This window comes from Lepisma saccharinum, chromosome 20 (genome assembly GCF_977018435.1).
Source record: "Lepisma saccharinum chromosome 20, izLepSacc3.1, whole genome shotgun sequence".
Lineage (NCBI taxonomy): Eukaryota > Metazoa > Arthropoda > Insecta > Zygentoma > Lepismatidae > Lepisma > Lepisma saccharinum.
The window spans coordinates 61,155,982-61,172,879 of NC_139248.1; the positions used below are offsets into that span (position 1 = coordinate 61,155,982).

Genomic DNA, 16,898 nt, shown 5'->3' on the forward strand with positions numbered 1-16,898 from the left:
TATATTGTTAACTGAAACTTGGTTAAATAATAGTATTTTTGACAGTGAATTTATAGATGATAGATACCTTGTCTTTCGTCAAGACAGAAATTATAGAAATGGGGGTGGTTCATTAATAGCTATCTCAAATTGCTTCCGTGCTCAACAAATTGAATTTAACATTGACAACGTACAAGTGGTTTGTATTAAGGTTGTAATAGATGGAAATGTTTACATTATTGTCTCAGTATATTTTCCACCAAATCCAAAAATTGAAACATATCATGATTTTTTGTAAAATTTGAAGATGTCATTAATTTCAACCCTTATAATATTATACTTATTGGTGATTTTAATCTACTCCTTGTAACTGGTCCAGATTATGATCTATTGGAAGGTGATCGTATTTGTTTAGCATTAGCAAATTTTCTTTATATGCTTAATCTCCATTCTTTCAATAGTATTAGGAATGGCAATGGAAGAACCTTAGATTTAGTACTAACTAATTTAACTAATATTAATGTCATTAGATCTACTGATACGATTGTACCTGACGATTATCATCACCCTGCATTGATTGTCGAAATTGTAAATTCTTTTATAAAATTCAGAGAAAGATCAGTGGCGTACCCACTTATAATTATTCAAAAGCGAATTTTCTTGGCCTCTATAAGGACCTGGAGAAAGTAAATTTGGATGAAATAATTAAACATCATAATCCAAATATTGCATTATCACAATTCTACTCATTACTAGATGCAGTTATAAGTGGGCATGTCCCTAAAAGGAAAAGATATAAAAGATCATATCCAAGCTGGTTCACATCTGAAATAATAAGAACTTTAAAGAACAAAGAATATTATAGGAAAAGGAAGAACTTATCCTATTATAACAACATTATGTTTATAGAGACACGTAGGAATTTAAAGAGTATGATAAGGAAAGCATACAAGTCTAATTTGAGAAATGTTGAAGAAGATATCACTGATAACTCAAAGATGTTCTGGAATTTCATTAAAAGCAAAAAGAGAAATTTAAGTAAACAGAAGCATATGACTTATGAAGCCCAAAATCTCGAGTCCAGCAAGGAAATTGCCGATTCCTATGCTAAGTATTTTAACAGTGTGTATTCCTCTTCTCCCTCATCATATTCAATTCCTGAACCTTCCTATACTGAGGTAACTCATTGTCTTAACATTCACTCAGTAACTAATGATGATTACAACGAATCTGTAAAAAAATTAAAATCGAGTAAATCTAGTGGTGCGGATCAAATTCCTACTTATACATTTAAAGCTTGCGCTGACGTATTACGCATCCCACTTTGTCATATATTTAATCAGATATTAAAAACCCAAATATTTCCCGATGTAAAGAACTATCGACCTATATCTCTCATTTCCGCTCCGTCTAAGATATTTGAACAAATTATTTCTAAAAAAATATTTAACCATGTCAAACCATTTATAACTACAGAGCAACGTGGGTTTTACCCGAACAGAAGTACTGCAACTAACTTGATCACATTAACCCAATTTGTTTTTGACTCATGTAATGAGGGATTCCCAGTGGATGTAATATATATTGATTTTGCCGAAGCTTTTGACAAATTAGACCACTCAATTTTGCTTCAGAAATTATCAAACTTTGGCTTTTCCATAAGTTTATTAAAACTTGTAGCTTTCTATTTAAGTAATCGAACCCTATTTGTAACATATAAGTAGGTAACCTCGTTTATTGTGCACTCTGGCGTACCACAGGGTTCAAATTTGGGTCCTTTATTTTTTCTATTATATATTAATGACTTACCACGAAGAATTAAATACTCCAAGTGCTTATTGTTTGCCGATGATGTAAACATATACAAAAGAGTAAATCATGAGACTGACTGTCTAGTTCTCCAATCCGATTTAAATAATTGTTACGTTTGGTCACAAACAAATAAGCTCTCTTTTAATGTCAATAAATGCTTTGTACTTTCTTTTGCTCGACGACATATAAGATACACTCACAAATATATAATTAACAGTAATTCTTTAAGTAGAAAAATCATTACCAAGGATTTAGGAATATGGTTAAACAACAAACTCACCTTTGATACTCATATTGAAAAAGTAGTTAACGACTCTTATAAAATACTTGGCTTTGTTTTAAGAAACTCCAAAGATTTATTTAATATCAACTCTTTAGTATATTTATTTAATAATCTTGTACGAGCAAAATTAGAATACGGGAGTACGGTATGGAACCCATACATCTCATGCCATATCAATAAAATTGAAAAAATTCAGAATAAATTTTTACGACATATTTACTACAAAAAATACAAGAGATCTTCATATGCAGATCGCATCTCCTATGTTAAATTACTAAATGAATTCTCATGTGATACACTTCAACGAAGACGCGAAACGGCCGACCATATATTCCTATACAAACTTATCAATGGTATACTTGAGTGTGAAAATCTTTTACAGTTGATAAACTTTAACGTCAATTATAAGGTATTAAGAGTAAGACAACCATTTTACTGCAATAAATCAAACACAAAATTCCATCAAATTTCTCCAATCATTAGATTATTAAGTAAACATAATAATATTATCCCGAATGGAATTGATTTGGATTTTGCTTTTAATATTAAAAACTATCTATATAGTTTAAACAACATATTAGATATAATATATAAATAAAACAGATCCAATTCTAGAGTGATATATTTATAGTCTCAAATACAATTTATAGATTTTTAAATTTTGTAGTATACATATAAACGAATTCAAATTTGAACTTTTGCTTTGTATTGATTATTCCTGTTTCTTATTTAAATAGTGGTATTCGTATAATTTCTTTATTATTCTCAAGCTTTTATAGTTTGTTACTTGTTTATGTTTTGTTTCTTCTGTCCTTTAGTTTTCTCCTCTGTTCAAAATTTGTAATATGTATATGTATGTATTTTTTGTATTTGTGTAACTTTTGCATTTGTATAACTTTTTGTATTCGTATTTATCTAAGGTTTTGTGTAATAATTACTATGTGTTTGTATCATGTATTACATACTTATGTAAATTATATTGTATATAGCAAATTGTAATGCCTATTGTAATTGGAGCATTCGCTCTGTTATAGGCGACTGGTTAATAAATAAATAAATAAGGAGTATGGGGAACACCACAGAAAAGATATGCAAAGTACTTAGATAATCGGACATTAAAACTTACAGGAAGGGAGGGAGAAGCATCTTAGGAATAGCGAAGAATGCAAACAAAAAAAAGGAAAACAGAGAAGAGGAAGAGGAAGGGATTATCTATGAAGTGAAATGTAAATAATGTCAGAGTGTGTACATAGGAGAAACGAAAAAGAGGCTGAAAGACAGGTTGAAACATCATAGGGATGATGTACGACTTTAGAGAGAGAGAAATGCGATATTTAAACACATGAGAGAAACAAGACATGGCATAGAGTGGGATGAGGCTAAGCGAGAAGAAGAGAGAAGAGAATGCTAGTGAGAAAATATAAGGAGTTCAAGGAAATAGAGAAGAAAGATGTAGAAGACACAATTAACTGGAATGGGGGGCTGTAGTTAAACAAAGAATGGAATAAGGTGTTAGAAAGAGTGGAAAGGACAAGAGAGAAAGAGGAGAGAAGAAGGAAGAACAATGAAGGAAAAGGAGCGTCAGATAAAGAGTCCAACCACATTCTCTTTCAGGTGAAAGTACGTACAGTTGACAAGGGAAAGCCACCTGCTAGATTGCTCCAGAACTACTTTCTAAAAGTCTGGAGGGGAGTATTTTTGTGTATATATATATCGTCCTGTTGTGTACCTTGTTACATTTGTACTTGGTACAGAGTCTGAAGAAGACCTTGCTAGAAGGTTGAAACGTTACGTTTAGTTTATGTTTTATAATCAAATAAATGTCTGCCTTGGTCAGCATATTGAGTTTTTCATAAACCTTAATAAGAATTTCAAAATTAAATTGAATGAAATTCTTCTACAGGAACAGCAGTAGAACAGTGCCACATACTATAAATAAGCTGGCACTCAACAAACGACAAAACACTCATAGCTATTCTATATCTGTAATTTTTGGGATTTTATTACTTTCTTCAAATTATTATTATTATTTACTTAAAGACAACCTTGTGTTGTCATTCACATTTATATTTTTTTTCCTTATACATTTGTATTTTTTAATATTTTTTTCTTCTTTCACATTTATATATCTTGTGACTAATATTACTGTAATGGAATATTCGTAATTGTAGGTAATGTGAAATTCTTTATTTCTCTTTAGTGTAATCAAGCTTTCCATCTGTATTCATATATTATCATATTATATGAAGGGCTCGGTTATAAAACATTGTAAGTGACAATTTGGTCATTTTTGAGATACAAAGTGGAATGTGTCATCCTTCAATTTTCGAGTGAAATTGCCATGGCATACAATTTGCATTGGACTCAGTGAAGCTTTCTGAAATTAGTAAACACAACACGATAGTATGACGTTTTTCAAGCACACTAGGCGTAATATACAAATATTACACTGCTTCGGTAAAACACAAACGCAACCTGGGATAAGGAAATAAGAAACTACTTACAATTTTTAGATTTCAGGCTTCAGCCATCTTATTCAGTAGTGTTCATGATAAACTTTTACCTCATTCTTTATTGATATTTTTCTTTCCAGAATCGAATACAAGTTGACATAATTTCTACAAAGTTTTATATTAACAAATTTGTATAGTTTTTTTTTTACAATATTGTGTGATTTTAACATATTAATGAATAATTTGAAATAAAATAGGTTTTTAAAAAAATTGCTACTATGTTGGGATATGGTTTGCTATGGTGAACAATAGATGGCTCTGGACTTATAAGTATTATCTAACATTTTTCTTTATTGTTTCTGAATGTTTTACTGTGGTGGAAATGAGTTAATATCTTGATCTTTTTTACAGAATTTAGAATTTTATTTGAAATTGAGAAGATAAACCATATGTAGGAAGATAACAAAGTTTAATTTCTAATTGTCATGCAGAAAAATGTATGTAATTTCCTTTTATAGAAGTAATAAGAAAGCTAAATTTTTCTTGCCAAATGGCTTTTATATCAATATCATGATGATATTGATATAATAGCAATTTATCTACAGTTACCATGTTTTACACTATTATACATATATATACTTATAATTTCTTATGTAGCTCATAACAAAGCTTAGGTGGTAGAGCAGCCTACGGCTAAATCTCGCTAACTAAATAAAGGAATAATTATTATTATTAATTCTCTCTTTCACTTGTCTTCTATCCTCTCCCTCTCTTTATATTTTGTTCTCTGTCTCTGTCTCTCTCGTTCTCATCTCCTGTTTCTCTTTCTTTCACTTACATTATTTCTCTCTCCTAATGTTTTCTTTCCTTTTTTTTCGATCTCTATCTTTCCCCTATCTCTGTTACTCTCTTTTTCGTCTGTTTTGTTTTCTTTATGTTTTTATTTCCCTTTTCGCTATCTCTTTCCTTTTTCTTCTGTCTCTCTCTTTCTATTATCTCTTCTGTTGGCTTTGTGAATTCCCCCTTTCTCTCTGGATGTGTGTGTCTCAGTGAATGTGCCGTAGACTATAAGTTTACGTCTACATGCGTTGTCTACACGTAGTCTACGCGTACATTACATTAGGTTGTAGTTTGCATAAACTACGTAGACAATCTAAAGTGCATTTTCAAGGGATTCATGAAAGTAAAATTACATTTTCAACTACCCTAACGAAATGAAGAGAATCATATTTACAACAAAATTTATCTTCTCTTCTCTCATCAACTATGGAAGAAGATAAATAGTATGCAAAAAACAACAACAGATGGCAGTCGTGAGGCAAGAGTGGTCTTTTTCTCATAAAACACTAGAATATTTCCTATATTAGGTTTCTTCCTAGGTGAGAAACTGTTCGAATTTGGAAGGAGTATGAAAAGTTCTCCTTACACATAAGCAACTGATACGCAGTATAATATTATTTTAATTCCACGGCGCCCTTTGCTAAGTTATCACCTTAGTCTACGTGTAGAATGTAAACTATCATTGTTTACGCGTAGACGCACATCGCTGGTGTGTGTCTCCATACGAATGTCCTGTCTTTAGCTCAGTCTGTTCCAATAGTTTTTCTTTCCATATCTCTCTCTCTCTCTTTCTCTCTCACACACAGACAAGGCTCCCGATGGCATATTTATTATTTATAATGTAATCGCCCTGGAATCAAGGGACTCGAGTTAGATAACTGACGAAGGCACATAGTGGTTCGGATCGTACTTTACAACTGTATGTCCAGTCCCGATTAACCTTTTTGTGCTGTTTCGGTGGACAGAAGAATTAGCTAACGTCCACCACAGGCCATTCCCTTGGTAAGAAGGAAACGGATTTGAATTTCATTAAAGGTATTGTTCCACTATTCGAAGTAAATGAGAGATTGAAGGAGCATGTATAGGACTGTGCGATATTTCGATATACGATATCGTGCCGATATTTTTTAAATATCGAAGCGTCGATGTGTGAAAATATTGACATCGATTTATCGATATCGAGAATATAGACATCGATATATTCAAGTCAATATCTCGTTATCGATAAAACCATATTATCGATATCGACGTCGATATTCTCGCTACTTGATTGAATATCAATATTCAGTCAATATCACATAGCCCTAAGCATGGATGAACCGCAGAAAGGTTTCAGTGTTCAAACAGTATGTGAGTCATTAATACGTTAATCAAAATTAAATTTTACTGTGTCAGGAGATCTTTGGAATACCAATTAAAATACTTGAAAATGAATACACGTTAATTGTATACCATTCTGTTAATACAAGCAATTACGATGCATGGCAAATAATATTGTTGGCAAATAAAATTAGGACCTTGAAAATATATGAGCGACTTCAATAAATGAAAATTAATTTTCAGAATTATTAACTTCATTGTGTATGTTTAATTATGCGTGTGAGTGTTGGTGAGAATGTTTCGTGTGTGACTGTGCGAATAGCACATACATATCCTATTGGTTGGTTCTAATTTTATGGGAATTTCTATTACGAATTATTATTGTCCATGATTAGCGGGTTTGTTGTTTTCTCCCTTCGTGGTTGTTTAATGAATGTGTGGATGCATAACCTGAAAGCGGTTCAATTTATCAGCCTGTGTACCTATTGTATTGAAACAGACACACACATAAAGTTTGCTAAAGTTTACGCCAAGTCTACTTTATGCTAAGATAGGCTAATTGGGACTGGGACTACAGTTTAAAGTTGAATCTGAATCACTGTGCAATTTGCCTCAACCGCAGTGGCGGCTTCTGCTCATTCGCACAGTCGCATGTGCACACCCAAATGATTTTCATTTGTACTTATTCAATGAACGCCGTTTCCATCACTTACAGTTACAGAGTTTAACCCTGTATCTTTGTCACAGAATAGTCAATTCGTCTTTCGATGCATATGTCAATCTGTAAATTATACATATCAATGATTTGATATAATTTCCGTCAAATTACCGACGCGAACTACTTTCATATGATTAGATCTTCGAGGAACCTCATGATAATGACTCAAGTCTGACATACAAATACAGGAGATGGAGTCAAACTGACTCCTTCGAGTCTGATATAATTCATCAAATAAAGCAAAAAAGTTTCATTTTTCAAATTTCAAAATTATTAAAAAATCATAAAAAAATATTTTCTAGAACCGGTAGAACCGGTACTAAAAGAAAAAATGGTGAAAAAAATTGGCAGGAGTCGAAATGCGCCATCTAGCAATCTAGTGTTAAATTAAAATACCACTATGTATATACTTTCCTCTAATCTTTTATTCGCTGTAGGAATTAAGCTTTATTTTTTAGGGGAGAGGGGAGTGCTCATCCAGTGGAGTATTTCTGATTTCATTTCGGGAGATAGGTTTTTGTGGGTATGCAAATATTTTTACAGTATTTTGTTCCTTGAATGTAGGGGAAAAAACATTATGTTCGTAACGTTCTGTAATATGCTTATCCTGTTGTGTAACATCCTACACTTTTTTTCTGAATAGCGGACACTTCTTAATGACGGACATTTATTCTTCGCACAGGCCTGTCCGTTATTGAGAAGTTTTTCTGTAGTAACACCGACAACTTGATAACATTTCTATTGGCAAGGTCAAACTAAATGTCTGTCCAACCTAGCTACAAGTTTCTTGCGAACACTTTAATACATGTGAAATATCAGCAACGCCTTGAAATTTTTAGTGAAAAACAGCCTGCTGTTGTGTCGTCTCGGTGAAGTATGTCAGTTGCAGAATGATGCATCATTTTGTGGAGGCCTTCCTATATAATGGAAGAGAAAGTAAGAAAGTACTCACTGCAGTTCCACTCGTCGCTGCCGTCAGGGCAGTCGGCGTTGCCGTCGCAGTTCTGTTGCTGTTGGACGCACAGGTTGCTGCTGTTGCAGTGAAAGGTCCCGATGGAACACTCCGTCTGCACGCACTGCTTCCACTCCAGGCCCACCACCCACGAGGCTAAGGAGGACAAGGAAACAGTCAGTCAGTTATAATCTTTATTTCTCATTCGTTTCCAACTTGCATTCAACATACAGGGTGCTTCATAATTAAAGTTACCAGATCATTATAAAGGAAAAGTAGAACATGATGTCACAAATTTAGGACACAAATCATTTTAAGTAAATAATAGACATTATTAGAACATGTTAGCAAATAATGTAAAACGGACACATTTTCAGTTTAAAAACAATGATTTCCTTAAATGGTTTCTTAAATATGAAATCCCCAAACTTGTAATCAATACAAAACAATGGCAATGGACTATATTATTGTAACGTCACATTGAGTTCAAACAAACCCGTTACTTGTTGCTCCGGCATCCGATCCAGGAACCGCAGCCAATAGGAGCCGTCGATGAGGTAACGTGAGGCTGTTGTGTTCCCTGGAGATATCACAACAGGGACGGGCAGTGCTGCTACAACCCGTGTAGGGGTGTGCGAGATCCCGAAAAGTCGGGATCGGGAAATGACTTCCCGAGCAGTCGGACAATACCGAAAGGTCATTTTAAAAAGTCGTTAATTCTCGACGTTTTCTGCATTGTAACTTTCTGGAAGTTAAAAGAAATTGTTTGTTTTTGCATTGCTAGAATAAAAACAATCACTTAAAGTGAAAATTGCGTATTGAATCGAGAATTCCAGAGCTTCAGGAAATTTCGAACATTTCCCGTCCCGAAAATTTCCCGACTTATTTCCGTCCCGAATGTCGGGATTTAAAAACAATTTCCGTCCCGATCCCCTCCTGACCCAAAAAATTCTGTCCCGCACAACACTAAAACCGTGGCTACAACCAAGGGAAGGAACGCGCGCGATAGATTGGGACTACATAGAGAGGGGTAACGTGACTGCAGCGTTCGCGTTTCGCCTATTTCTACCTTACACGTACCTTAGATTCTCGAGACAGCCAGCACCTGAATTAGTCTTTCATGCTCACAAGTGGACAATTGCTTATCGTCAGGTCCGTATTCGATCCAAGTTTCATATTGTCTCATTTCAATACGGAACTTGGACCTTATTTAAACTGATTCGAAAAAGAAAGATTCCTGGACCGTATTTAAATTGATCCTGCAATAAAGGTTCCTGGACCGAATTTAAATTGGTTCGAAAAAAAGGTTCCTGGACCGTATTTAAATTGATCGGGAAAAAAGGTTCCTGGACCGAAATGAAATATTTTACAGATAAAAATGTTCTTTACGGTCCAGAATTCATTTACGCTTGCTGCTTTTCTCTCCTGGACCGGAATTGAATTTATTTAAAATTCCTGGACCTTTCACAACCCTGCTTTCAGTGAATAAATAGGGCTTGAAAAGACAATCTTAAACTCAAAGCCTGTACGTCAATATTTTTTTACAAACTTCCAATGAGTCCTTGCACCGGCTTTCATTTCAGTTTAATGCATGTGCAGGTTTCGAGAGGGCGGGGGCTCCTCTGATGAAACAGGCAATACATAGTCAATGGCAAATTACAGAAACTGGCCAAACATGAAGCTTGGTGGAAGAGAAACAGAAATTTCCCTCCGTGTTGACAATGTGCACATTTTACCAAACGGAAAAGAGCTACGACTGAAATTGTACATCGTGGTTGTTCTGATTTATCGCGGCGACCAGGAACACAAATGGTCTGTGAACAATGTCGCCCACGAGCAATTAACCGACACGCCACTGTTCGTGCTCTTCATGTTAGTTTAGATTGGACGCATTGATCGATTGACGCCGCTAATCAATCCTTACCAACGCATGTTGCAAAAATAGCCAATGATCATTTCGGAACATTCACCAAGTGCTCTAGAATTCCTAGCACGCCTACAACTTCCTGTCTAGGAATAAGACGTATTGCACTTATTTTTGCTACAGCGTCTGTGGCACATTGTTGGCTGCTAAAAAGGACATATGCGTAATTTGGCGGGGACAAGGGGCACTTGCCCACTCCAATTTGAAGGTTTATTAAAATTTACAAGTCAGGGGACCTGAGGACCAAAGTAATAAAGAGTAATATTTGTGATTTCGCAAACGTCACAGTTATTTAGCAAATAATTCTAGACGTTGTTTTTATCAGATGGAACACTTTTCGAGTCTCTTCCCCCAAAATTAGGCCTAATTTAATTCTGCACCCTCAAAATTAGCCCGAAATTCATTCTGCTCCCCAAAATTAGGCCCAATTTAATTCTGCCACCTCAAAATTAGGCTTAATTTAATTCTGCCTCCTCAAAATTAGGCCTAATTTAATTCTGACCCCTCAAAATTAGGTCTAATTTAATTCTGACCCCTCAAAATTAGGTCTAATTTAATTCTGCCCTCAAAATTAGGTCTAATTTAATTCTGCCTCCTCAAAATTAGGCCTAATTTAATTCTGACCCCTCAAAATTAGGCCTAATTTAATTCTGACCCCTCAAAATTAGGTCTAATTTAATTCTGCCCTCAAAATTAGGTCTAATTTAATTCTGCCCGCTCAAAATTTGGCCAAATTTAATTCTGCCCCTCAAAATTAGGCCCAATTTAATTCTGCCCCTCAAAATTAGGCCCAATCTAATTCTGCTCCACAAAATTAGGCCCAATTTAATTCTGCCACCTCAAAATTAGGCTTAATTTAATTCTGCCTCCTCAAAATTAGGCCTAATTTAATTCTGACCCCTCAAAATTAGGTCTAATTTAATTCTGACCCCTCAAAATTAGGTCTAATTTAATTCTGCCCTCAAAATTAGGTCTAATTTAATTCTGCCCGCTCAAAATTTGGCCAAATTTAATTCTGCCCCTCAAAATTAGGCCCAATTTAATTCTGCCCCTCAAAATTAGGCCCAATCTAATTCTGCTCCACAAAATTAGGCCCAATTTAATTCTGCCACCTCAAAATTAGGCCTAATTTAATTCTGCCTCCTCAAAATTAGGCCTAATTTAATTCTGACCCCTCAAAATTAGGTCTAATTTAATTCTGACCCCTCAAAATTAGGTCTAATTTAATTCTGACCCCTCAAAATTAGGCCTAATTTAATTCTGCCACCTCAAAATTAGGCCTAATTTAATTCTGACCCCTCAAAATTAGGCCTAATTTAATTCTGCCTCCTCAAAATTAGGCCTAATTTAATTCTGACCCCTCAAAATTAGGTCTAATTTAATTCTGCCACCTCAAAATTAGGCCTAATTTAATTCTGCCACCTCAAAATTAGGCCTAATTTAATTCTGCCACCTCAAAATTAGGCCTAATTTAATTCTGACCCCTCAAAATTAGGCCTAATTTAATTCTGCCACCTCAAAATTAGGCCTAATTTAATTCTGACCCCTCAAAATTAGGTCTAATTTAATTCTGCCTCCTCAAAATTAGGCCTAATTTAATTCTGACCCCTCAAAATTAGGTCTAATTTAATTCTGCCACCTCAAAATTAGGCCTAATTTAATTCTGCCTCCTCAAAATTAGGCCTAATTTAATTCTGCCTCCTCAAAATTAGGCCTAATTTAATTCTGACCCCTCAAAATTAGGCCTAATTTAATTCTGACCCCTCAAAATTAGGTCTAATTTAATTCTGACCCCTCAAAATTAGGTCTAATTTAATTCTGCCCTCAAAATTAGGTCTAATTTAATTCTGCCTCCTCAAAATTAGGCCTAATTTAATTCTGACCCCTCAAAATTAGGCCTAATTTAATTCTGACCCCTCAAAATTAGGTCTAATTTAATTCTGCCCTCAAAATTAGGTCTAATTTAATTCTGCCCGCTCAAAATTTGGCCAAATTTAATTCTGCCCCTCAAAATTAGGCCCAATTTAATTCTGCCCCTCAAAATTAGGCCCAATCTAATTCTGCTCCACAAAATTAGGCCCAATTTAATTCTGCCACCTCAAAATTAGGCTTAATTTAATTCTGCCTCCTCAAAATTAGGCCTAATTTAATTCTGACCCCTCAAAATTAGGTCTAATTTAATTCTGACCCCTCAAAATTAGGTCTAATTTAATTCTGCCCTCAAAATTAGGTCTAATTTAATTCTGCCCGCTCAAAATTTGGCCAAATTTAATTCTGCCCCTCAAAATTAGGCCCAATTTAATTCTGCCCCTCAAAATTAGGCCCAATCTAATTCTGCTCCACAAAATTAGGCCCAATTTAATTCTGCCACCTCAAAATTAGGCCTAATTTAATTCTGCCTCCTCAAAATTAGGCCTAATTTAATTCTGACCCCTCAAAATTAGGTCTAATTTAATTCTGCTCTCAAAATTAGTCCTAATTTAATTCCAACCCCTCAAAATTAGGTCTAATTTATTTCTGACCCCTCAAAATTAGGCCTAATTTAATTCTGCGCCTTCAAAATTAGGCCTACTTTAATTCTGCCCCCTCAAAGTTCGGTCCCAAGTTACGCCCATAAAAAAGGGCATAGTCTAAAACTAAACTAAAAATCGTGACGTAACAGCCCAATCAGGACCAGGGCCTTAGTTTGGCTGACACGTGGTCTGCGCATCGAGTCCCATCGCCGCTGTTTTTGTTTATTTTCCTAGACCACAGCCCGTTACTTGTATTCTAGTTGTTCCCCAATTGTTCTCGAGGCTTTTTCTTTAGTTATAAGTTCACTTTATGCACAGTAAGGCTAATTGGGACTGGGCCTACAGTTTAAAGTGGGATCCGAACCACTATGTGCCTCCACCAGGTATCGAACCCAGGACCCAGTAGTATAAAATACGATATTACTGGAACACAAAAAGTATGACCCCCGTCAGATTGGTTTGGCTACACTTAAAACTAGATCAAGATGCTTATATAAGCTTATTGCACACAGTGTGCGACTCTGTCTAATCCAAGACTTTAGTAAAAAGCCCTCGGGGATTGCCTGTAAAAAGTATGATCCCCCCTCAGATTGATTTGGCTACACATACAAAAAGCTGCATCTGTCAGATTGTTGTCCATAGGATTGTAAAAAATATGCCCCTCTTGGCATTGTTTTGGCTACACTTAAAACTAAGCCAAGATGCTCATATGAGCTTATTGCCTTTAGTGTAATACTATGTAAAGTGTGCTTAAACACTTGACAGTCAGTTCAGAGTATTAATATGTTAACCCGAATATTTTAATTGGGCACCAGGCTCAACTTGTATATCTAGTATGCAGAGGCTTTCTAGAATTGCTCTGTGACTCTTTGTTCCATTTCAGCATATACGACCAGTGCATGATCAACACGTATTTTTAAATTCTTATACAATTCCTCCATAGAGCATTGTATAAAGTGTATGATCTTTTTTGTATAGATCAATCTGATATTTGACCAATCCAGCTTATCTGTTACAATCCAAAGCATGTGTGTTAACTTATACTATCCCAGTTTGTCATAGAGGGATAATATGTGCTGGCATTATTCATTGTAAGAAGTCTAGTATCAAGCGTAGCATGCACAGTAGGTAATTTCAAAACAAGTCAATTCTGAAGTCGTACGCTACGAATTCGTGATATCAAGGTTGCATGCACTTAGTTTATTTGAGATTCTCAAGTCGTGCTGGTCAATGCTACAAAGTCGTGATTGCGTGCTGGCAGTTAGTTCATTTGAGATTCTCAAGTCGTGCTGGTCAATGCTACAGGTTGCGTGCTGACAGTTAGTGTATTTGAGTTAGTTCATTTGAGTTGTGATATGGCCACCTGGTTATTAACATGGCGCCGTGTCGACACAGGCTTGTCGTGTACATAGAAGAAGCAATGACACGCATTTGCGATATTTATGCACACTTGACAGTCAGTTCAGAGTATTAATATGTTAACCCGAATATTTTAATTGGGCACCAGGCCTAACTTGTTTATCTAGTACTAAGATAGTGCTTTATGCAGAGGCTTTCTAGAATTGCTCTGTGACTCTTTCGTTTCTTATATCATAAACATATGATTTCTGACCTATAAGAATAACACTGTATATGGTGTCGGCAGGGAGTGTATCATGGAATTCACAGATTATTTTAATGTTTGTCCTGTCATTAACTACAACCTGCTTGCGTTTGAGGTGTTGATGACAAACATTGGTCTCTGTGCTTTGAATTCATCGGGTGAGTAATACATGTCGGTATGGCCAGTAGTGACTCTTTTGTATGCTGTGTAGGCCTCGTATAATTTAAGAAAAGCATCCTTGGACATGTCTAAATTATAATTTTCTCTAGGAAACACCTCGTTTCTGCCGTTTTTAAGATATATGTTTTTGATATTGCAGTTATCGAACTTACTTGAATTTTGTTGCTGGTTGTTGTCTCGACCAGTCTGAAACAGCACCACCACAAAATCTGGCATGTCATATTGTATACTAGAAAATGAATTCGTAGCATCGAATTCGTAATAGCTACCAGTGGCAGGCTTCTGGACGCATTGATATGTATAAAATTGTAAAGGCACCTGTGGATATTTTAGTATATCTGCTTTGTATTTAAGATCATAACTGGCTTCGTATTCAACAACCAGGATTCTTAGCTCCATAGTCTGTATAACACATCTGCCTTCGTCAGGTAGTGTATTAGGCAGAGCCGCCCCAGTAGAGTTTAATGAACTGTACCTCATCAAAGCATTATTATCATTGGCGGCTCTTCGAAATGTGAGTCTTAAACCATCCTTCCACCATCTTTGTAATCTGAGAAGAATCCAGGTAACAGGCGCATCGGAAACAGTACAGTGTGGCTCTTAGTTATTATTTTATCGCCAGCCTCAAATCCACCGATTTTGTAGTAAGAAACCTCGGTCTTGGATAAATTCAGTGTGGCCAAACTGTAGATGTAACACCAGGATAGTCTACTCTGTTTATGACAACACCATGCTTTCGGATCTCGATTTAAGAAAACAGATGCGGTACAAAATTGTCTACTAGTCTTATATTTGAGTTAACAGAATAATCTGTGCCGTCGAGCTTGACAACATCAAACTTGATATATAGGTCTGCTCTGTGGGGGTGTATAAAGCCACCCCCTACGTCAAGGTCAACTTCAATCTCTGTGTTGGGCTGATTCAAATTGGCAAAGGTCCTACGGTTCGGAGGGAAAGACTGTAGCTCGTAGCTTTCGATATGCTCCATTTTTTAGTATGTATTTTATTTATATATTAATCTCTATAATGGCGGTTGTTGTGGCTCCGGCAAAATCAACTAATTCTTCTTTTTCGTTAGTGACTACCAACTCAATGTAGTCGATTCTATTATGGTATACTGGAAAATATAATGTTGGTGATGGAGTGTAGATGATTGGCTCCATGAATTCAGAGTTAGGTTTGAATGTTGCGATGATGCCAGTTTGTTTGTGAGTGCGCATGCCTTCTGATTTGGTGATCATACCCTCGGCCACATTACAATGAATATTCAGAGTCTCTATGGCCAAGAATTTAGGTATATTAACAGCAGTGTGTTTGATGGCTGGTTCAAGTTTTGTGTTGTTCTGGAAGCCTAAAAGCTCTGCTATAGTACCTAGATCTACTGTCTCTGTAGCAGACACAATCTCTACTCTGTGAGTGACAGAATTTTGAGTTAAGACAACACCACTAGGTAACTGAGCATTTGAAGTAGATATATTATACTGCCATGGAGTGATGACAATTTTTTGATCCCCAACTGTGATTGTGTTGTTATGGTGTGTAATATTAGGGATGAAGTACATGCCGTAGAATGCTCTAAGAGCTATTGATTTGGGATACATAATATCATCATGTAGTTTGAGTTTTAAGATTGAATTCTGGCTGGTCAGATGGAATATGCCCATGATGTTTTAGATACCACAGGGCCTTTTGAAAATCTTCCATTGATGGTTTATTTATTTGAGACAGATATCTAAGAACAGATAAACACAGATGTCCACAATTAATATCTTCAAAATTTTGAATACGATCGTCATTGTAATACAGATTATGAGATTTTAGATATTTTACTACATTATTAGGTGGAATCCCCCCAAACGAATCGAACACAAACGCCTTGGAATATTTAAGATAGCAGATCCAGTGTGTGCCCTGATTAATGTAGCTATCCAAATTGACTATGACACACTCTTTTTTAAGCGGTTGTTCTGGTAAAGAATCAGACATGTATACACCTCTAAAATTTTTGATGCCCAGTGGTTCGATTAAAGCTTCAATATCTTGGATGGTAAGCGACGCTTGTTTTTTTTAAACTTATTTATGACTCTTTTAAGACCTTTGCCTTGTTTCTCTATGGCCAGATTATGGCGCCTTTGTTCAGCTAATTCGGCTTTATTCTTCTTGGCATCTATTACTGTTTTTGCTATGGCAGCCGACCCCCCTGCTAAGCTACCAACTGCACCGAGTGCTGCTAAGATAGCCGGGATACTAAATATTAAGCCACCTACATGTGATTTTTTTCTGGATTGCTGTAATTTTTTTAATTTGGGGGGTACTAAGTA

The 16,898-nt window shown here is 35.6% G+C and overlaps 1 protein-coding gene across 1 annotated transcript in view; it reads right to left on the reverse strand.

The window, feature by feature from the left end:
* LOC146003489 (uncharacterized) overlaps positions 1 to 16,898 on the reverse strand; it is a 546,114-nt gene that overhangs the window by 272,542 nt on the left and 256,674 nt on the right. Inside the window, exon 2 of the mRNA XM_083141780.1 lies at positions 8,358 to 8,513. Within this exon, the coding sequence (XP_082997906.1) occupies positions 8,358 to 8,513 (156 nt within the window). The remainder of the gene's footprint in view (positions 1 to 8,357; positions 8,514 to 16,898) is intronic.